This window comes from Microcebus murinus, chromosome 18 (assembly GCF_040939455.1).
Source record: "Microcebus murinus isolate Inina chromosome 18, M.murinus_Inina_mat1.0, whole genome shotgun sequence".
NCBI classification, from domain to species: Eukaryota; Metazoa; Chordata; class Mammalia; order Primates; family Cheirogaleidae; genus Microcebus; species Microcebus murinus.
The window spans coordinates 45780300-45804102 of NC_134121.1; the positions used below are offsets into that span (position 1 = coordinate 45780300).

Here is a 23803-nt window from a genome sequence, read left to right on the forward strand (position 1 = left end):
TATCCTTGGATCTAACCTGACCTCCTTCAAAGATGAAATTTTTTTTTAATTTTTTTTTTTTTTTTTTGAGACAGAGTCTCACTTTGTTGCCCAGGCTAGAGTGAGTGCCGTGGCGTCAGCCTGGCTCACAGCAACCTCAATCTCCGGGGCTCAGCGATCCTACTGCCTCAGCCTCCCGAGTAGCTGGGACTACAGGCATGCGCCACCATGCCCGGCTAATTTTTTGTATATATATTTTTAGTTGGTCAATTAATTTATTTCTATTTTTGGTAGAGACGGGGTCTCACTCAGGCTGGTTTCGAACTCCTGACCTTGAGCAATCCGCCCGCCTCGGCCTCGCAAAGTGCTAGGATTACAGGCGTGAGCCACCACGCCCGGCCTAAAGATGAAATTTTTGCTTTGCCTTTATGCTAATCCAAGCAAACCAGAATAAAAATTCTAAGGAAGCTTTTATATGAGAGTGGTCAGAAATGAAATACCAGTCTATTAACAAAAAACAAACACTTATGAAAAGAAGATGAATTAATACCTTTTTCAACAATCTAGATGGAACTGGAGACCATTCTCCTAAGTGAAATATCTCAAGAATGGAAAAACAAACACCACATATATTGACTATTAAATTGGAAGTAACTGATGAGCACACATGTGCACAGAGGGAAGTAAAACTCAGTGGAAATTAACCAAGGAGAAGGTGGGAGTGGAAGGGCAAAAACCTACCTAATGAGTACAATGAACACTATTTGGGTGATGGGCACACCTATAGCCAGAACTCAAGCATTACAAAAGCAATCCATGTAACCTAAAACATTTGTACCCCCTTAATATTTTGAAGTTAAAACAAACAAACACTTAAAAAAATTCTCTGAAATTTTGTTAATCACATATAACCAGTAGATTATTTTTAAATTAGTTGGTTGTCCCTTTCAATAGTATACCTATTGAACCATCTAATGGATGGTTCTTATGTACTGTACTTCTGAATTACAACCTATGAAAACATAAAATTACCACAAAGTTTGCAATGAAACTGGTAAAACTCATGCTCCTGTTTCTAATCCAAAAGAATTTGACATACTCATTTGTCTTTTTTAATGGAAAAAGCAATTCATAGGAAGGTACTTGAAAATTATCTTGAATTATTATATCAGCATCCTTCCCACTTCAATGATCTGTTACTATACAGTTTTAGAGGGTGGGGAATTACTGTTATGACTAAAATCCCAAATTTAGCCTAAAACTTAATCTTACCATAGAAGATATGGTTGTTAAAATTCACCCATTGCAATATTGAACATTTTAGACCCACAGCATTTATTAGTACCTGAGTTAAGTGGATAACCTTACTCAAAGCCTAATGAGATGATTTTTTTCTGTTTAAGCATCAGTTTTGAGTATATACTTAACTTTGACATACATAATAGAGTCCCAGAAGAAAAAATCTACTACTAACAAATTGAAACAAGTACCCTTCAGGGGTCCATGGATCTAACCTGACTCCTTCGGAGACAAAACTCAAAGTGAGGACAGACAAAAATCCCAAAATAAGGGTTACTAAGTTAAAATAGGCTCTATCAAATTCCATAGCCACAACCTATTGCTGCCACCACATAAAGGACTAAGACTCCAATAGTACTTCAAAGGACTTCAAAGCCAACTGACTGAAAAAACAACCTTTCTGGGCCAGGCGTGGTGGCTCACGCCTATAATCTAACACTCTGGGAGGCCGGGGAGAGAGGATCACTCAAGGTCAGGAGTTTGTAACCAGCCTGAGCAAGAGGGAGACCCCGTCTCTACTAAAAATAGAAAGAAATTAATTGGCCAACTAAAAAAATATATAGAAAAAATTAGCTGGGCATGGTGGTGCATGCCTGTAGTCCCAGCTACTCGGGAGGCTGAGGCAGAAGGATTGCTTGAGCCCAGGAGTGTGAGGTTGCTGTGAGCGAGGCTGACGCCATGGCATTCTATCCTGGGCAACAGAGTGAGACTGTCTCAAAAAACAAAATAAAATAAAATAACCTTTCTGATCTAATTCCTACTTCACAGAATGGAAAACAGAATTTATGGATTCCAGGAAGATGTTCCACTGTGGGATATAGGTTAATAGGGCTAATCAAAACAAAGCATGAAATAAAAATCAACACATTCCTAAGTGACTACTCACACAGATTTCATTTCCATGAGTAGCTTGAAGGAATCAAGTCAGAAGACAGTGATTTAAATAAAATTTATTTTTTATTTTTGCTATGCCACGGTTAGAGGAGTATATGAAGAGGTAACACATCTCCTTTTCCTTAACCATGCTTTTTTTACCTTTTTGCACAAAGGTAAAAGTTTCTGTTAATCTCATAGTTAATGGTATAAAACAGAGGTTGGCAAACATTTCCTCCAAAGGGCCCGATAATAAATATTTTAGGTTTTACAGACCACATATGTTCTCTGTCACATATTTTTTTCTTTTATAACCCATTAAAAATGTAAAAACCATTTTTAGTTTGCACCATACAAAAACAGACTGAGCCAAATGTGGTCCATGGGCAGTAGTTTGCCGACCCCTGGTATAAAATATCTACTTTCTGAGAAAGTGCTCTCTTTAGCCTTCTTGACAGTCTACTGTCTAAAGCAGAGCGGGGGCCTTATTTATAATTGAATGTGGCTTGTGACAAGAGTAGAAATGGAGAATTTCTGCTCACTTTTGACTCTCCCAAGCAGTTTTTCCATTCACTCATTCAATAAATTTGTTGAGCACCTACTATATACATTCTTAAACATCTTTGTGATAGCAGAGATTTCCAGTGTTCCTTCCTTAAAGGGGAATTTCTCCAGCTTCTCTAAACCAGGAGTTATCACTTCTTAATACTCATGTTTTAGGGAAAATCAGTATTAAAATCTCTACCAGAAATCAAGAGGATTCATGATCATAAAAAAATGAATCTAGGCCGGGCATGGTGGCTCATGCCTGTAATCCTAGCACTCTGGGAGGCCAAGGTGGGCAGATCATTTGAGCTCAGGAGTTCGAGACCAGCCTGAGCAAGAGCGAGACCCTGTCTCTACTAAAAAAAATAGAAAGAAATTAGCTGGACGACTAAAATATGTATATATACATATATATACACACACACACACACACACACACACACACAATTAGCCGGGCATGGTGGCACATGCCTGTAGTCCCAGCTACTCGGGAGGCTGAGGCAGAAGGATTACTTGAGCCCAGCAGTTTGAAGTTACTGTGAGCCACGCTGACGCCACGGCACTCTAGCCTGGGCAACAGAGTGAGACTCTGTCTCAAAAAAAAAAAAAAAAAAATGAATCCAGCTACCAATGATATCCTTGCATTGCATCCAATGACACATCCTTAAAGCAATAGCCTAGATGAGGAAAAATATGTAATTATCTCTGTTTAAAGATACTTCTTTTCCTCCCATAGGCTGAAACTTTCTAAAAAAACATTCTCAGATCCAGAACATCCCCCAAATAATTTCTTCCCATTTTCCTAGTTTGCAGCCATGTAACATAAAATCTGGATCCAGGTAGGGCTCTTCATTAGCTATTTCAGCCATAAAACAATACTGTAATACATTTAAGAATAAATGAATATTGCCTCCAAAGCAAAGTACACTCCCACATTTCATCTCAGGGAAGGAGTGATCATGTTTCTACTCCTTCAGGATGAAAACTGTAACTGTTAGCTTGAACCCTTCTGCTATTTATCAAAGGTGAGGGAAGACTTTATAAAATGGCCAAAGGTGCATAGGACTTCAGTATTAAAATATAAAGGTTTCCCCCATTCCAGATCTTTGGTACAGACATCAACTATAATAATCTGATTGCTCACACCACCAAAACATGGCACATTTTGTAATTAAAAGTGATTGTGATTTTCCTTTTGACCATGTAAACAAAGGGGAAATGCCTTGGGAAACCACTTTGTAATGTTCTCTCATTTCTCTTAAATACACATTTGTACAACCAGTTGCTGTGTGATGAAGTTCATGGTGGGGGAAAGAATAGAGTGGGCCAAGGTTATCGCTTTCGCTCCCCTCTCTGTGTCCTTTTCTTTTCCTTTTCCTTGCGCTCTTGTTTGGCTAGTTTGTCTCTCTCCCTCTGCAGCTTGTCCTGTTCCTTCTTCCTTTGGGACTCATCCCGAAGCGAGTCCCGCTCCAGTTTTCGGGCATTGAGGACATCTTCCACATTGGTGTTTCGAAACAGAGCTACAGGTGAGTTAAGAAAATGATTAGGGTACAAGTCACACAGATCACAATTACCGCTCTCTCTCTTCATTCTGGCTGTCTTCTCTCCACATGCTGAGTCCTGAATGGTCTCTACCTATTCCTAGTCTTTAAAAATAAATCCTTTATCTTTGGTCTAATGGGAAATCCTACAGCTACCATTACAAAAATTTTTAAATGTCCCTTGGAATAAAATATCATTCAGACTTATCTAAATCTGAATTTTAAAATATTTTATTAAAATGAAACTTCACCCTAGAATAAGTACTTACATCATTCAATGGCAGAATACTGTTGGAAAATCTAGGCTAGTTTTAGTGAACAGAGTATTAATGTAACTGGCTACATTTTTATGTATTTGGCACTATTAAAATGCTTTTTCCCCTAGTACTAAAGCTTAACTGAAAACCATGTTCTAATAACCATAAACACCGAATTTATAGATGATAGGAAGAGTTTAACATCGTTAAAAATACCTAGCCAAGGCCGGGCACGGTGGCTCACGCCTGTAATCCTAGCACTCTGGGAGGCCAAGGTGGGCGGATTGCTCAAGGTCAGGAGTTCGAAACCAGCCTGAGCAAGAGCGAGACCCCGTCTCTACTATAAATAGAAAGAAACTAATTGGCCAACTAATATATATAGAAAAAATTAGCTGGGCATGGTGGCACATGCCTGTAGTCCCAGCTACTCGGAAGGCTGAGGCAGGAGGATCACTTGAGCCCAGGAGTTTAAGGTTGCTGTGAGCTAGGCTGACGCCATGGCACTCTAGCCTGGGCAACAAAGTGAGACTCTGTCTCAAAAAAAAAAAAATACCTAGCCAAAAATTTACCCCTCATTTCTTATGACTTTAAGAATATTATAAAAACTATGAATACCAGACAAGGTCCTCTCTACTCTTAAAATATGACTTTTCTGCTTCACTGCTTTAAAATAAATGAGTCTCCCTTTTCAGAGAGCTCCCTTTCTCTGATAATCCACCATCATACTCCTCACCTTTAAAGTGGATTTCTAAATCTGCCTACTCTAGGAAGCATCTCATAAATTACTCTGTTGGTAGGGACCTTCCTCAGCACATGTTTCAATATGTCCATATTTTAAGCTTAAAGTGTTTGGTGTTTGTGTTCTCTTTCCAACAAATTATAAGGTGTTTGAGGCCAAAGACAAAATTTCAATATTGTTTTGTTTCCATAGCTCTGGCAACCCAGAGCTACAAACAGAGAGTACAGATTCTTATTTTACCTTGGAAATCCTTCCTCCAAGTGAATCTCTTTATAATACTGATTAACTAGTTTTCTCTGCAGAAAATTCTTACTAAATTGACTATCTAGGGCTGTCCTAGGAATGGAGCTCCCAGTGCTGGCATGACATGAGTTCCTAGAAGTAAAGGGAGCCCCCAGCAAGGACAGCAAAATACAAACTGACCCTCAAGAGGATTCTATGGAGAAACACATGGGGGTGGACACAGAAGGATACATTTGTCAGAACCAATGTTCATTGTGGTGGCACCTGAATCATCCTTCTCATCTGCTTCAGTGAATGATGTTAAGGAAATTGTATGGAAAACAAAGATTGGCACATTCCAACCTAACATTAGGAAATATGATATAGACTGGCAGGTAGGAAAAGCACATTGAACAGAGGGAAAACACTGTTAGGGATGTGACAATAAACCCAGGAGATTGACTTTTGGAAATCTCAACTTAGGGAAAATTGTTCAGAGCTTCTGTAAAATCCTTTTCTTGGAGGCTGAAAAGAAACTTAAGTTGGTCTGGGTGGACTGCCACATTACCTGGAAGCCAGGGGATGGTGAGATGACCACTAAAACAGAAGTTTCCAAGTGTGGCTCCCAGAACCTCCTGGGAATTTGTTAGGAATGCACATTCTTGGGCCCTACCCCAAACCTACTAAATCAAAAACTCTGGGGGATAAAGCCCAGCAATCTGTTTTAACAAGCCCTCCTGGAGAACCACTACTTTAAAAGTTCTTTTCCAGTCTAAGAACTGAAATTTTTTTATTTGAATCATAGCTCTGCCAACCCTTGCAAGAAAAGTTATGAGAAAAAAACCAGAAAAGAAACTAGCCCCAAAGAGGCCAAGAATTCTTTTCCAAACTAGTGATTAGACAGCTGACATTTCTGGTATGATGTCCAATGTACAATGTGCCACATACTTCATTTGAGTAGGCTCAGTAAGTGAAGCATTTCCTAAATAAATTTGAAATTCAAAGGGAACTAACCAGCCCCTATTAGCAACACTTTCTTTCTGCACAGTTCCCACTCAAATTCCAGATTTACTCTGGTGTTGCTTGGAGGCTCAGCCTTACTTTTAACCATGTGGTCACATAAAAAAGATTCAAATGAAACTGCTCCAATTTTAGGGAATCCTTCACCCAAAAATATCCAGGTTCTAGTCCTGGTTTTGCCACTAATTCTCTGAATGCCTCTGATCACCCAATCATCTCTTAGTGCCCCAGTTTCCTTATTGGCAGAGAAAGAATATAAAGATGGATTATACATGTGATACTACACTGTATAAAAACATATTATACAGGCTCGGCTCAGTGGCTCACACCTATAACCCCACTGTTCTGAGAGGCTGAGATAAGGGGATCACTTGAAGCCATAAGTTCAAGACCAGCCTGGACAACATAGGTAGACTCCATCTCTACAAAAAAAAAAAAAAAATTATCCAGGCACAGTGGCATGTACTTGTAGTCCCAGCTACTCAGGAGGCTGAGGCAGGAGGATTGCTTGATCCCAGAAGTTTGAAGCTGTGGTGAGCTATGATCATGCCACTACATGCCAGTGTGGGCAACAGAAGACCTTATCTCTAAAAAAAAAAAAAGGAAAAATAAAGGATTACACAAATATAAGAAATCATGGCTATATCTTATTTTCTTAAAGCACAATATATGGTCTATTACAGTATCATTTGTTTTACACTGAAGTTTTTAGGAATATACTGATTATGTGTTGAAAAATACAAGTCTAGTATCAAATATTCAAATATTCCTCAGGCTGGGCGCGGTAGCTCATGCCTGTAATCGTAGCACTCTGGGAGGCTGAAGCAGGATTACCCAAGGTCAGGAGTTCGAAAGCAGCCTGAGCAAGAGCGAGACCCCGTCTCTACTATAAATAGAAAGAAATTAATTGGCCAACTAAAAACATATATATATAAAATCAGCCGGGCATGGTGGTGCATGCCTGTAGTCCCAGCTACTCGGGAGGCTGAGGCAGGAGGATCGCTTGAGCCCAGGAGTTTGAGGTTGCTGTGAGCTAGGCTGATGCCATGGCACTCTAGCCCAAGCAACAAAGTGAGACTCTGTCTCAAAAAACAAAACAAAACAAAACAAATATCATTCCTCATACCCAATGCCACCTTGGAGGGGAAAATTAAGCTATAGAGGACTGGCAACTTCCCAAAGCTCACTGTAAACCAGCAAACATTTCTGGCTTGAGCCTCAGGGAATGGTGTCAAGACTCCAGAAAGGATATTCCTCTTCATCTGTCACATCAGCATACTGGGCCAGGAGGGCAGCTTTTCTCTGCTTCTCCTCTTCTGATACCATTCTGGGCTTCACCACGATCTGTGCCTGCTTCTCAATTAGGGTCGCAATGGCCTGTACTTCATCTGGGAGATGGTGGAAGGAAGGAACAAGAAGACTGTATGAGAGAAAACAAACTCACTGAACAACTAGTCCACCCAGGCAGCACATGTACTAAAGACATTGGAATCTGCTGCCTCCTTAAAGCCCTGTAGTTCAAAGGACATGCCTCAGGGGCCAGTGAGAAAGGAAGGAAAGGCCTTGAAGGCCAGGCTTTGTATCTGTTTTCAATCAGAGAAGCCCTGATTTTACTTGTTTTATTAGATCATTAAATATAAAATGTCCAATTTCAAATCAAAAGTTTAGTTTATTATACCTCAACCAAGAAGCAGTACAATTAATTAAAGTGTGCCTAAACTAGGGACACAGCTTTGCCATCTTAACAGTAGCTTGTTCATGCAAGCAGTGAAAGAGCCTGCAGAGCAAGTAGCGATGAAGTTGTGAAAGGTGTTTTCCACAACTTGTTGAGAATTGAATTTTTTCCTTGCAAGAAGTGGTCCAAAGCCTAGGAAAAGTGATAGTCAGCTGGTGCCAGGCCTGGGGAATACAGTAGATGTCAGAGAGTTTCCAAGTCCAACTGCTATAGTTTGAGCAGCATTGTTTGTACGACATGTGGTTGAGTGTTATCTTGCAAAAGGACTGGCCTGCCTCTACTGATCAATCTCGGCTGCTTAATCATAAGCATCCTCATCATTTCATCCAATTGGTTGCAGTAGACATCCCTTGTAATCCATTTACCAGGTTTCATGAAGCTCTAGTGGATAATATCAGTGCTGGACACCCAGACACCATTAGCTGTTTTTGATGAATATTCAGTTTTGGACTGTGTTTTGGCACTTCATCTTTATCCAACCATTGGCTGAACACTTGTGATTGTCAAAAAGAATCCATTTTTCATCACATGTAACAATACTATACAGAAATGGCTCGCCTTTATGTCATAACAGCAAAGAAAAGGCAAGCTTCGAGATGATTTCTCTTCTGATGCTCATTTAATTCATGCGGAAACCACCAGCTTCCTTACCTTGCTGATTTGTTTCAAATGGTCCAACATTGTTAGAATAATAATGTCAAACCTTGCTGCTAATTCACAAGTAGGTTGAGATGGATTTGCTGCCACTAAAGCTTTCAGCTCACCATTATCCACCTTGGTCTCAGGTCTCCCACGTGGCTCATTTTCAAGATTACAATCACCAGAGTGGAACTTCCCTAACCATCGACTACTGTGTGTTCATTAGCCACATCCTTCCCACTTTGTTGATATTTCAAGCTGTCTGCACTGCACTGGTTCCACGATGGAACTCATATTTGAAAGTAACACAAATTTTTGACTTATCCATGGTTTCACAAAAATTGTTCTAAAAAAAATTTGAAAGATAATCACATGCCAGAACGTGCATTTGAAAGACTGAGGACCTTCACAATAAAAATAAAACAAGAAGTGTCAAAGTGAAATATCAGAGATTATCAACTGTCAAACTTAGTACATAAGGAAATTGGACATTTCATACTTCATATAATATCTATTAAATTTCTACTACTTAAAAAAAAGGGTGAAGTGGGCTCAGTGGCTCACACCTGTAATCCTAGCACTCTAGGACATTGAGGTGGGAGTATTACTTGCACTCAGGAGTCCAAGACCAGCCTAAGCAAAACTGAGACCTACTCTCAACTATTAATAAAAATAGAAAAAATTAGCTGGGCATGGTGGCACATGCCTGTAGGCCCAACTATTTGGGAGGCTGAGGCAGAAGAATGACTTGAACCCAAGAGTTTTAGGCTACAGTGAGCTATGATGACACCACTGCACTCTAGCCAGGGCAACAGAGAGAGATTCAGTTAAAAAAAAAAGTGAGAAGCACTGCATTAAGCCCTCAAACATTCAACTTTCTTCCTTTTCATCCCAGAAACCTAAGCATGAATGTAGAATCAGTTTAAGCTGGTTCCTTTCATGTTTACAATCATGCCAAGTAAAATTCTTAGATTAAGACTATTTTGCCATATTTTAAAATAAAATCAACTATTGAGTTCTCCATTCTCAAGGAAAGGAAGCAATCATATAAAGTAGAAGTCCTCATGCCAGTCTGCACATTAGAATTATCTAGGGGAGCTTTTAAAAAATACCAATGCCTGGGCTCCAACCCAAGTATGTCAAGTGTATCTAATATTCAATCAAGACTGAGAACCCACAGTATAGAGGGTGGAATCTTTCCAAGTTCAGCTTTTATGACTTGAATTTTCTGCAGCTAATTTACCATCCTAATGGTGAGTATATTAGCCCATTTCTCTTTCATTTTAAATGGTGACGGTTTAGCTGAATAAAGCAAAATACCAAACATTATTTGTGTTATAAAATGAGAACATGAAAAAGGGTAGGAGGTAGGAAAAATATATTTGACCCTATACCTGCAATGCAGTGGAAAGAGGTTGGAAAAGAAAAAACACAATGAAGGTAACTGTGGTCAGTTAAAATGGAAAAATGCAAAAGGAGAAAAAGAAACCAATGTTCAGTAAAAGGTTAGAATAGGCTATGGGGTGTTTGCTGGTGTAAATTATCTTAAGGAAAATGAGCATCCAAAGGGGAAAATGAAAAAATCTCTTCCTAACAGCTGTGTAGTAAAAGCTGTTAGAAAACACTCTGGAGGTTAGACATAGAAACTCCACCTCTACCTTCTTTTTTCACTTTGGTGACAACGTTCTGAGTTTCTGACCATCGTTCCACAATCTCCCTGCAGACATTAAGGAGGGAATCTTCTTCCTAGTTAGAAAAGTAGAACAGTTAATTTCCTGAGAGAGGCCTCAAAAGCAATAGCAACTTTTAAAAAGCCTATGCAGAGGGCACAGCTGCAAAATCATGGGAAGGGTTTGGGAGTCACAGAATGGAGTGTTTCTCTTCTAAGGCTCTGGCCAGAGAAGTAATCCTGTGTGTGTGTCCCAGAAGCCACACCTCCTAGGTTAAGAGCACCTGTTCTATCCTGGTAAGCTCCAGGGGAAAAGATTCCCACCTAAGTTGGGCAATCCTCCTCATTCTCTTTTAAAATATTTTATTCATTTTATGTTTAATTGACAATAATTGCATATATTATATATAGAATACTCACTCTGTGGTGTTTTGACACATCTTTACATTGTGGGATGATTAAATCAAACTAGCAAATCCATCATCTCACCTACTCACATTAGTTTTTGTGATAAAACATTTAAAATCTATTCTTCTAGCAGTTTTGAAATATACATTATTATTTACTTATTATTATTATTATTTTTTTTTTGAGACAAGGTCTCATTCTGTTGCCCAGGCTGGAGTAGAGTGGCCCAGTCACAGCTCACTGCAGCCTCAAACTCCTGTGCTCAAGCAATCCTCCTGGCTCAGCCTCCCAAGGGGACTATAGGTACATACCACCACACCTGGCTATTTTTTTAATTTTTGTAGGAGTAGGGGTCTCACTTTGTTGTACAGGCTGGTCTTAAACTCCTAGCCTCAAGAGATCCTCTGCCTCGGCCTCCCTATGTGCTGGGTTTACAGTCATGAGCCACCACACCTGTCTTTCTCACTTTCTTGCTTATTTATTTATTTAGAGATTGGGTCTCATTCTGTCACTCAAGCTGGAGTACAGTGGCATAATCATAGCTCACTGTAACCTCGAACTTCTGGGCTCAAGTGATCCTCCTACCTCAACCTCCCAAGTAGCAAGGACTACAGGCACATGCTACCATGCCCAGCTAATTTTTTTTAGAGATGGGGTCTTGCTAAATCATATTACTCCAGCCTAAAGTTTGGACCCTTTGATCAACATCTCCTTTTTCCCCACCCCAAACCCATTCTTTTAGAGCAAAAACCTATTGCCTAAGTGAAAACTCTCCTCTGTGCAATCTTCCTTGGCTGATATATTCAATTCAGAATATTCTCCAAGGGTTATCAACTTTCATCCTGGAACATATCATGAGCTTGCTGACACATCATAAAGATGAGATACACTGACCAGAAGTGGTGGCTCACACCTGTAATCCTAGAACTCTGGAAGGTTGAGGCCTGAGGATTGCTTGAGACCAGGAATTTGAGGTTGCAGTGAGCTATGATGATGCCACTGCACTCTAGCTGGGGTGACAAAACAAGACTCTGTCTCAAAAAAAAAAAAGAGATACACGAGTAGATGTTCTCCTATCTGACCATCCCTCTACCCATTTTAAGTATACATATTCTGCATATCACCCAATCTCCATCTTCAGCATGATATAACAAAAACGATGTTGGCTTTGGTGTCAAACATACTTAAGTTCAAATCCCAGATATGTAACCAACTTTCTTAACTTTCTGATCTTCACATCTTCCCATGATTCTAGTGAGGATAAATAAAACTGTATATAAGTGCCTATCCCACTTGGCAAAAAAAAAATAGGCTTTTAACAAAATGTTCTACCCCTCAGGGTAAGCTGTGACTACTCACATTCACAAAGTGCTTACCATATGCCAGGTACTGTTCTAAAAGCTTTACGTGAGAACTCTCAATTCTTAAAATAATCCCATGAAGTAAGTACTATTAGTACTCTCAATTTATAGATGAGGAAACCAAAGCACAAAGGTTAGTTAACATGCCCAAAGTGAAACAAGTATGATGGATTAAAAAGGATTTGAACCCAAACAGTCCAGCTCAGAACCTGTGTTCTTAACCATTATATGATATCATCTCCCAAAGAAAAATGGAGAGTCAGAACACAGACTTATTGTGGCAATCCTTATTTTGTACTCAACAAAGAAGTCCTTCTTCTGCCCTGCATCCTTTTAGCATGTGACAAACACACAGAACTTCTTTGGTTCAGAGTTCTAATAGTTCATGGACCCTCCCACCTCAGCAGGGAAAGCAAACAAAGACAGAGGAAAAAAAAAAAAAAAAGGACAGGGAAGCATTACAGCTCCTTCAGAATTTGTCTAGCAGGTTTTCTAGCAACAACTGGAAAATGTCCCACAGGGGGAAAAAAGGACAAGAAAGGAGTGGAGAGGTGAAAGAGAAAGGGTGCTCTTGAAGGACAAAACGGATTATTCCCCTCGTCTCCTCATGCAAACCAAAGTAGTTCATTTATCCATTCCTTCATTTATTCATCCAGAAGGTACCTGCTATGTTTAAGGCACTAAGATGAGCGCTAAGACATGAATGACAAATAGTGCCTGGCCTTAAGACACAATTTAGAAGGCTGGTATATATCAGCTGCTATAGGCCAGGCATGGTAGCTCATGCCTGTAATCCTAGCACTCTGGAAGGCCGAGGCAGGAGGACTGCTCAACATCAGGAGTTCGAAACCAGCCTGAGCAAGAGCGAGACCCCCGTCTCTACCAAAAAAATAGAAAGAAATTAATTGGCCAACTAAAAATATAGAGAGGAAAAAATTAGCCAGGCGTGGTGGTGCATGCCTGTAGTCCCAGCTACTCAGGAAGCTGAGGCAGTAGGATCACTTGAGCCCAGGAGTTGGAGGGTTGCTGTAAGTTAGGTTGATGCCATGGCACTCTAGCCCAGGGAACAGAGTGAGAATCTGTCTAAAAAAAAAAAAGAAAAAAGAAAAAAAATAGAAAAAATTAACAGGGTGTGGTGGCGCATGCCTGTTGTCCCAGCTACTCGGGAGGCTGAGGCAGGAAGAGTCCAAGAGTTTGAGGTTGCTGTGAGCTAGGCTGATGCCATGGCACTCTAGCCCAGACAACAGGGGAAAAAAAAAAAAAAAAAAAAAAGGAAAAAGGTAAAAGAAGAAAAATAAAATAAAGGAGAAAAAAAGAAATAAAAAACAGCTGCCATAAAATATAATAAATGCCCTACCACACTCAAAATTGCAACCTACCCTTGCATTCTACTCCTGATCCTCTTACAATGCTCCTTTTCCCCTAGCACTTAACACTTTGTAACATACTATATAATTTACTGATAATGTTTTTCCCTGCTAGAATGTAACCCCCAAGAGGACAGAAGTTTCTGCCTGTTTTGTTCCTTGAGGTACTCCAAGCACTTACGGCAGTGCCTAGTATACAGTAATTAATAAAAACTTGAATCAATCGATCAACCAACCAATGCAAGTACTATTAAATGGAATAAAGAGAAGGATGATAGAAAGCTTTTGTTTACTGTTCTTTGCTACTAACTATACACCATTATTCTTGAATCTTACCTCAATTGTTGCTAACAAACTTAATTCTTCATATTGAATCCTGGCCCAATGTGGTGACTGATTTGGCTGTGCTTTTTGTTTTCGCTAGAAAGGGATTTGGTACAACAGTCAGGGCCTCCTGACACTATATGCAGCCAGACTAACAAAGAGGAAGCAGCACTTTGAACTATGTGTTTAATATAGACCATATTCATTGGCCCTTGTTGTTCTGCAAAGATGCTCCTCAGTTGTTTCATGGGCAGGACCCTTGCCTCACCATATAATTCCTGGCCAATACTTCCCAAAGTCAGTTTCTACATAGAAGGAGTTGGGAAAACAATGAAAAAAATTAAACATGGTATGTGAATGGGGCAGAAGGTGGAAAGTCAACCTTAAAAATGATTTTTGTCTTCTGCAATTTATGTGACAAGAGGCAGATAAAAAGCACCAAACCTATTTCTAGAACTTTCCCTCTCCTATCTACCAAGAGACTATTAAGAGTTTATGGCAAACTCATGTCTGCCCCTATCAACAGACACATGGCTCCAAATGATGATACCATGAAAAGGACTGGCCAAGGAGCTGGTACTAAGAAGTATCAAAGTTATTTTAACAACTTCTTCACTGAGTATTTACAAACTTCCCAGCTGGAAATAAAAACTGACTTAAATTGCTTGCTTTCTACTCTTTCCCCCTATAATCTGTAAAGTCAGGGTCCAAGAATTTATTCCACTGTATCGTATTTCCACAGAACCGTATTTCCACTGAACTTCGGACCTGCCTCACAAGTTGTGCTAAAGTTTTCCCATTTATAGGCCAATCTCTCCAGAGCAGTTCTGGAACTCAAAGGGGTTCTTGCCAGAAGGATCTGGGACAGCTGCACTAGTGTTACATTTCAACCATGTGTCCAATCAATGAACTGTGCTTTCACCAAGCATAAGTGACTTTTTCCTAGCACCCATTCTGCCTTCACTTTCAGATATGAAAAAATGTTTTCTGCCTTCTATGCTTATCTACTCTCCTTTTAAAAAAACAAAGTATGTATATGTGTATTTATATTTAGATATATTCACAGTATCTTTTTTTTCTTTAGAGAGTCTTGCTCTATCACCCAGGCTGAAGTGCAGTAGCACAGTCATAGCTCACTGTAACTTCAAACTCCTGGGCTCAAGGGATCCTCCCACTTCAGCCTCCTGAGTAGCTGGGACTACAGGAGTGTGCTACTACATGTGGCTTTTTTTTTTTTTTGGTAGAGACAAGGGGTCCAGCTCTCTTGCCCTTGAACTCATGTCCTTAAGTGATCCTCCCAGCTCAGCCTCCTAAAATGCTGGGATTATAGGTGTGAGCCACCTCTCATAGCCCATAGTACCTTTGGATTTTCCTTAATAGTCCCTGAAAGTCAGATATCCCAAAAGCATATTATTCCCTGCTCTGAACATTGTAAACGGATGGGAATGGAATTGGTCGTTAGACATTTACGACAAAACTCTCATTTTGACATTTCAACGCCTTCAGAGGAACACTCCTCAGCTCACCCACAAGCTTCAGAGAAGGTCTTGCCCCCGGAATAAAAAAAAAAAAAAGCCATTCTACTGCATATACCTTCAGGCTTCCCAAAACCCGATTAGGGAACAACCTCCTTTCCCCACGGCCCAGAACCCAAATAAGATTATACCTCTCCCAGATGAGATACTGAGCCTTTGGGACAACGGGTAGGAGACGGGGGTATCTAGATACTGACGGGTCGACCCCCCAGATGCTGGCCTGAGGCTGAAGAAATGTGTCCGGGCTACTCACCAGGAAAGCGGAGAGGATACCCTGCAGAGCGTCCAGCTTTTCTTCTTCCTCCTCCTCCTGCAGGACACCCAGAATGTAGGCGCCGTAAACGGCTCGGTCCACTCCCAGCGCCTCCAATCGCCCGTCTAGCCACGATCCAAAGCCGCCGCTCCCGCCACCGCCGGAGGCGGCCGAGGCTACTTGGCTGGGCGCAGTCATCTTGGGGTCCGGGTCCTGCCGGCTCCCGGCGCGCCGACCGCAGTGCCTGACGGGCCGCGCCGCTGGCCCGCCGCGCATGCCCAGAGAGGGCGCCCACGCCCCTGCGTGCCGGGCGCACAGCCCTGGCGACCTGTGGTGACCCGCGGTGACCCGCTTGGGCGTATTGTAGCTTCTAAATAAAACGTCTTCGGGTAAGCGTGGTCACGTGCCCTCACTGGCTCCTTGGCGGGTGAGTGTTCCTAACAGACTCTTTCTACAGTTGGGGAAGTTGAGAGAGGTTCAGTAACTTAGCCAAAGTCACGCAGCTAATAACTAAACAGGACTGGAGCTCAACTTCGATCCCAGCGCTTCCGTCCACCTGACCGGGCTGCCTGTCCGCGCGCTCGTGGGTGCTACACCGCCCACTCGCACGCACCTTTCCTGCAGGAGCCTGCGGACTCTGCCCGGAATACCCGTCGTCGCTGCAGACTGCTACCACCTTCGCCTTTCCAAGCCCTCCCCCATCAAAACTCAAGTTCCAGAAAACTTTCCCTGATTCCCTGCAATCTGTGTGAAGAACACTCCAGCGTGCTGTGGTTGCTTCTCAGCACTTACCGTTTTGTACTTAACGCAGTACAGGACACATAATAGGCTCTAAATAAGTGACAGGCCACCTCAAGTCATTTCTTTTATGCAGTCATTGATTCAACGCCTACTTTACCCTCTGTTCTGAGCTTTTCATGAATTAGATCTTGCAATCTTCCCTACAATCCTGTAAGATGCTTTTATTGTCCACATTTTGAAGATAAAGATACAGGTACAGAGTCACACAGCCTAGAGGGAGCCTGACCAGAGGCAAGAGCTCATCTGGCACAGCTGCCAGAGCCTCAGCTGACTGCAAAACACCTGGCCCTGGGTTGGAATCAGTTACCCAAGAACTTGGATTGGCTTTACCTGAAGTGCCAAGGAGGCTGGCAGTGCCATGGCCTAACTTCTTCCTTCACCAACTATTGAGTGCCTACAGCATGGCATTGTTGCTAGGTACTGAAAATACAAAAATGAATGTCACCAGATTTCTGTGTCCAGTGGGAACAGATGTGTTTAAACAAATAATGACAATATAGTGAAAGAATTTTTTTTTGTTTTTTGCATAGAAAGATTCTCTGAAGAATAAATGTTTTATTGGATCTTTGTCTAATGAGGTTGCAGTATGATGCCTGGAAGATTAAGTTAACTTTACCTGTTGGAGTGTTGTTGGCAGATCGTGGGAGGAGGAGCATGGGAAATCCAACCAGGCTTCTCGGTGGAGATGATCTTTGAACTTTCTTGAAGAATGAGTAAGAGATCTTTAGGTAAAGGGACTGGAAGGAAAAAAGGGGGAGATCTAGTTGCAGGGAACCATGTGTCCAAAGGCATGTTAGGAAGCACCACATGTACTCACCAGCAAATTGGTATCAACGGATCAATACCTAAGTGGACATATAGGAATAACATTTATTGGGTGTCAGGCAGGTGGGAGGGGGGAGGAGGGGATGGGTATATCCAAACATAATGAGTGAGATGTGCAACATCTGGGAATGGTCACACTTGAAGCTCTGACTCAAGGGGGGTGGGCATGGGCAATATACGTAACCTTAACATTTGTGCCCCCATAATATGCTGAAATAATAAATAAATAATAATGTTTTTAAAAAGGCATGTTAGGGGCATCTAGAGAGTCATGTATGGCTTGAGCAACAAGGTTCAAATAAAAGAAATTCAGGAGATGACAACAACAAAAGAAGGAAAGGGACTTTTATACTTTCAAAAGGGCCTTCTCAGCGAGTTCCCTACCCTTATAAGTATTGCGATAGTATAAATGAATGGACACCAAATGAATGTCACAAATACTAATGCAGAAATACAGGAAAGTGAGAATTATAGTCCCATGGTTTCCATGTACTCTCTGAATTAGAATGTGACGCTAATGGAGTCAGAGGCCAGAGTCAGCCCCCAAAGCTTGCCTCTTTTTCAAGTCTTCAAATGTTCCCTGTTTTGTTTTGGTTTTTTTGAGACAGAGTCTCACTGTGTTGCCCAGGCTAGAGTGCCATGGCGTCAGCCTACCTCACAGCAACTTTAAACTCCTGGGCTCAAGCAATTCTCCTGTCTCAGCCTCCCGAGTAGCTGAGACTACAGGCATGCACCACCATGCCCGGCTAATTTTTTTATATATATTTTCAGTTGGCCAATTTCTTTCTATTTTTAGTAGAAATGGAGTCTTGCTCTTGCTCAGGCTGGTCTCAAACTCCTGAGCTCAAACAATCTGTCCACCTTGGCCTTCCAGAGTGCTAGGTGAGCCTAGATGTTCTTTCTAATCCAGTGGCTGTCTTTTAGGTGATGATTTTCAGTTCACAGCCTTGGGTGCCATCATGGCTCAAGGATCAGAGTTTGAGGTCAGTGCAGAACCCCCATACCAGAAAAGTATCCCAAACTTGTGTGTTTTTTAGAAATACTTACAGACTCACAAGAAGCTTCAAAGATAGTACATAGAGTCCTGCACACCTTCACCCATTTTCCCCCAGTAATGATATTGGTAAAACACACAAACCTCTTTTGAAGGCATCAACAAGCCTCTCACAAAACTGAGTGAAGGCTCTCTAGACCTTAAATTTTAAGACTATCCTCATTGGCTATTTTATATTAAAAGTAACAATTTGCTAAAAAATATTCATACAAATGGACAAAAGACAAACAGCTTATAGAAATTAAAATTTGCAATTAAAACTGCAGTGGGGCCAGGCCTGGTGGCTCACACCTGTAATCCTAGTACTCTGGGAGGCCAAGGCAGGAGGATCGCTCAAGGTCAGGAGTTCAAAACCAGCTTGAGCAAGAGCGAGACTCTGTCTCTACTAAAAATAGAAAGAAATTAATTGGCCAACTAAAAATATATAGGAAAAATTAGCCAGGCATGGTGGCACATGCCTGTAGTCCCAGCTACTTGGGAGGCTGAGACAGAAGAATTGCTTGAGCCCAGGAGTTTGAGGTTGCTGTGAGCTAGGCTGACGCCACGGCACTCTAGCTCGGGCAACACAGTGAGACTCTGTCTCCAAAAATAAAATAAAAATTAAAAAATTAGGCCAGGAGCGGTGGCTCGCACCTGTAATCCTAGCACTCTGGGAGGCCGAGGCGGGTAGATCCCTCAAGATCAGGAGTTCAAAACCAGCTTGAGCAAGAGCGAGACCCCGTCTCTACTATAAATTCAAAGAAATGAATTGGCCAACTAAAAACATATATATATATAAAATTAGCCGGGCATGGTGGCGCATGCCTGTATTCCCAGCTATTCAGGAGACCGAGGCAGGAGGATCGCTTGAGCCCAGGAGTTTGAGATTGCTGTGAGCTAGGCTGACGCCACGGCACTGACTCTAGCCTGGGCAACAAAGCGAGACTCTGTCTCAAAAAAAAAAAGTCTGATAATATACTGTGTTGACCTCTGATTAGGTAACAGGCACAGGAAAATGTTGGAGCAGGAAGTAAATCAACATAATCTTGTTGGAGGGATGTTTGAAAAAACCCATCATTTCTACTTCTGGGAATTTATTATAATACATGTGTGCAGAATGCCACGTTTATAAGGATATTCATTGCAGTGAAGCTTCGTGTAGTAAAAGGACAGAAATAGTCTACATTCTATATGTAGGAGACTGGCTCCAAAAAAGTCCATGTAGCCAAACAAAAAAGTATTGTACAGCTATAAAAAGGAACAAAGAAGCTCTTTATGTACTGACATGTAACAAAATTCAAGATATATTGTTAAAAAGTGAAGCTCAGAATAGTGTGTAATGTTTGTTACCATTAGTGTTTAAAAAGGTGAGGAAGGGGAATATATATACATGTGTGTCCTAATATGTGCATGGAATATCTCTGGAAAGATACACACGGGATGTGAGGATGGTGGTCACTGTGGAGAACTCAGGGAGACTAGTTTTGAGCTATTTGTCATATGTCTTTGCTTTGCATCTTTTTTTTTTTTAAAAGAAATACAGCCTCTCTAAGCTGCACTAGATGTTAAAAAAAAAGAAAAGAAAAGAAAGAAATACAGGCTGGGCGCGGTGGCTCACGCCTGTAATCCTAGCTCTCTGGGAGGCCAAGACGGGCGGATTGCTAGAGGTCAGGAGTTCAAAACCAGCCTGAGCAAGAGCGAGACTACTATAAATAGAAAGAAATTAATTAGTCAACTAATATATATAGAAAAAATTAGCTGGGCATGGTGGCACATGCCTGTAGTCCCAGCTACTCGGGAGGCTGAGGCAGAAGGATTGCTTGAGCCCAGGAGTTTGAGGTTGCTGTGAGCTAGGCTGACGCCAGGGCACTCACTCTAGCCTGGGCAACAAAGCGAGACTCTGTCTCAAAAAAAAAAGACAGCCTATTTGAAGCCCTTCCTTCAATCTCATTTACTTAGCTCCCTCCCCAGGGTAACCACTATTCCTGAATTTAGTGTTTATCTTCCTCTTGAATGTTTTTAAACACAATGCATATTACTATACATGTTACAACATATGTATATTCATAAACAATGTATCATATGATTTTGCATGCTGTACTTTTCATCTTGCAATGTGCCTTTTTCACTTAGGATTGCTTCAAATATTTACCCATGTTGGTACATGTAGCTCTTATCCATTCACTTAAATCACTGTATAGTATTCCATTGTTTGAATATACCTCAATTGATCCATTTCTCGATAGACATTTAGGTTATTTCCCAGTTTTCCGAACAGTGCTTCAATTCACATTGTCATATAGTCTCCTTGACTGCTGGTAGGAAAGTTTCTCTAGAACAGTGAGCATCAAACACATATTCATATTTTTACCCCATACTCTTAGCAGTAAAAATATCTTAAGCATGCACTCCAAGGTAAGAAGATGTAGTTATTATGCTTATGAATTATTTATATGAAATGGTTTGCCAAATTAGTATGTCATAAGTCATGCAAAAAGAGAACTATTAATATAAAAAGGGTAACTAAAAAGTGAAGTAAATAACATGTTATAAATATTTATTTACTTATTTGTGGTACCAAAAATCCTCAGTAAAAAAATGTTGGCCAGGTAAGGTGGCTCCCACCTATAATCACAGTGCTTTGGGAGGTCGAGGCAGGAGGAGTTTGAGGCTGCAGAGAGCTATGATAATGCCACTGCACTCCAGCCTGGGTGAAAAAGTAAGACCCTGTCTCTTAAAAAAAAAAAAAAAAAAAAAAAATAAATAAATAAATAAATAATATGGTTGAAGATGCTTCATTACTCCTCCCCCATTAATTAATTTATTTATTTATTTATTTATTTTTTTTGAGACAGAGTCTCGCTTTGTTGCCCAGGCTAGAGTGAGTGCCATGGCGTCAGCCTGGCTCACAGCAACCTTAAACTCCTGGGCTCAAGCGATCCTCCTGCCTCAGCCTCCCGAGTAGCTGGGACTACAGGCATGCGCCACCATGCCCGGCTAATTTTTTCTATACATATTAGTTGGCCAATTAATTTCTTTCTATTTATAGTAGAGACGGGGTCTCGCTCTTGCTCAGGTTGGTTTCGAACTCCTGACCTCGAGCAATCCGCCCGCCTCGGCCTCCCAGAGTGCTAGTAATTTATTTATTTATTTTTTTTAATTTATTTTTGAGATGGGCTGAAGGATCTGCTTGCAAGATAGATAATAGCATGAGTGGCAAATTGGTGCTGGTTATTAGTAGGAAACTTCCGGTCCTCTTTATGTGAGCCTCTCCACGAGCGTACTTGAGTACCCTCATGTCATGAGTGCTGGCTTCCTCCAGAGCAGGTGATCCAAGAAACAGTAATATAGATGTCTAAATGTCTTTTATGACATTTCAGAAGTAACAGACATTTCAGAAGTAACACATTATCCTTTCTTCAATGTTCTGTTGGTTACATGGCCCTATTTAACCAGGAGGCAAGGATCCCTGTAGGCTATCTTGGAGACTGGCTACCACAATGTGGGTATTTTAAAATTTATGTATACATATATACATATTTTTTTTTCTTTTTTGGAGATTAGGTCTCACTATGTTGCCCAGGCTGGCCACCAACTTCTGGGCTCAAGCAATCTTCCCACCCCAGCCTCCTGAGTAGCTGAGCCTACAGGCATGTGCCACCACACCCAGCTTAAATTTATATTTATGGGCCAGGTGTTGTGGCTCACACCTGTAATCCTAGCACTCTGGGATGCTGAGGTAGATAGATCGTTTGAGCTCAGGAGTTCGAGACCAGCCTGAGCAAGAGTGAGACCCTGTCTCTACTAAAAATAGAAAGAAATTAGCTGGACAACTAAATATATATAGAAAAAATATGGCCGGGCATGGTGGCACATGCCTGTAGTCCCAGCTACTTGGGAGGCTAAGGCAGAAGGACTGCTTGAGCCCAGGAGTTTGAGTTGCTGTGAGCTAGGCTGATGCCATGGCACTCTACTCAGGGCAACAGAATGAGACTCGGTCTCAAAAAAAAATTAAATTTATAAATACAAACATTTTGTATTATATAGTATATATATTTGTATATAAATATATAAAATAATGTTTATTGATATTTACCATATTAGACATTAAAACAAAAATTTTAAATACTAGTTAATTTAAAACTAAGCCCTCTCTATGTGTTAATATCAATAATGTTTTTCTAATGAATATATATTTTCCAAAACAAAAACAATTAGAACAAACATAATTGTTTTACATTTCTGCAAATCTCTTTAATACCTGGTTTAACAGAAGAAATAGGATTCTTATTTCTGCTTCTGCATATTCCACTGAACATTCATGAGAGAATGAGGATAAAAATAGAAAATAATTTTTTTAAAAGCCAGTCAAATTTAGCAGTGGGAGGTTGAATACTAACCTTAGTGACACTAATGTTAATAAGTTCTGATAACCCACTACCATTGGACCAGCCAAGAAAATAATTTCTTGGTGTTATTATAAAAATAGTTTTAGACCCTTGGAACCTTCTGGAAGAGACCAAACCACACTGTGAGAACCTCGATCTTCATTATGATATGGTAACAAATAGTCCCAACATCTCAGTAGCTTACAACAAAGGTTTATTTCTTGCTGTAAATCTATTATGGGTTTTCCATTGTTCTGTTCTATGTCATCTTCACTAAAAACCCAAGTTGACAAGTATCCTCTAGTTGGGACATTGCTAGTCATCGTGATGAAAAAAGAAAACATGGGGAATCATTCTGGCTCTTAAGGCTTCCGCTTGGACATGATGTGTCTCATTTTTCTTTCTTTTTTCGTGAGCCAAAGTAAGTCACATGTCCAAGCCTTAGTTCATCAGGGCTGTGATATATAGTCTTCCTGCAGAGAGGGGCAGCACTGGAAGAGATAACAAGTATGCGTGCTATGTATATCTCTACCATAGTATTTTTTTTTTTTTGAGACAGTCTCACTCTGTTACCCTGAGTAGAGTGCCATGACATCAGCCTAGCTCACAACATCCTCAAACTCCCAGGCTCAAGCAATCCTTCTGCCTCAGCCTCCTGAGTAGCTGGGATTATAGGTATGCACCACCATGCCCAGCTGATTTTTTACATATATTTTTAGTTGTCCAGCTAATTTCTTTCTATTTTTAGTAGAGACGGGGTCTGGCTCTTGCTCAGGCTGGTCTCGAACTCTTGAGCTCGAACAATCTACCCACCTCGGCCTCCCAGAATACTAGGATTACAGGTGTGAGCCGCCACGTCCAGCCTCTACCACAGTATTTTAAAAAATGTCACTCTGGTTGCTGCATGGAGAATGGATTGTATTGGGGAGAGGTAGGAAGCTTCTCAAGAGTAGGAGTGATGTTAGGAACTGACTGCAGTACTTTAGCCA

At 40.9% G+C, this 23803-nt stretch overlaps 1 protein-coding gene and 1 non-coding gene across 2 annotated transcripts; one reads left to right on the forward strand and one right to left on the reverse strand.

Moving 5' to 3' along the window:
• Window positions 1–2216: 2216 nt before the first annotated feature.
• CCDC43 (coiled-coil domain containing 43) lies at window positions 2217–16052 on the reverse strand. The gene is made up of 5 exons (XM_012786757.3): window positions 15768–16052; window positions 10509–10596; window positions 7729–7864; window positions 5709–5767; window positions 2217–4217 (listed from the first exon to the last, which is right to left on the reverse strand). The coding sequence occupies exons 1-5, from the start codon at window positions 16041–16043 to the stop codon at window positions 4030–4032; spliced, it is 747 nt and encodes a 248-aa protein (XP_012642211.2). The 5' UTR covers window positions 16044–16052; the 3' UTR covers window positions 2217–4029.
• On the forward strand, window positions 12742–12805 carry LOC142862305 (U7 small nuclear RNA). Its single transcript, XR_012913372.1, has one exon. It is a non-coding gene; the product is annotated as a U7 small nuclear RNA (small nuclear RNA).
• Window positions 16053–23803: the final 7751 nt, after the last annotated feature.

Excerpts from the sequence above, each read along its gene's own strand:
- CCDC43 (XM_012786757.3), bottom strand. The coding sequence starts at position 16,043 with ATGCGCGGCGGGCCAGCGGCGCGGCCCGTCAGGCACTGCGGTCGGCGC. Across the intron at positions 10,597-15,767 it reads GTATCCTCTCCGCTTTCCTG|GAAGAAGATTCCCTCCTTAA; the intron begins GTGAGTAGCCCG and ends TTTTCTAACTAG. Across the intron at positions 7,865-10,508 it reads CACCAAAGTGAAAAAAGAAG|ATGAAGTACAGGCCATTGCG; the intron begins GTAGAGGTGGAG and ends ACCATCTCCCAG.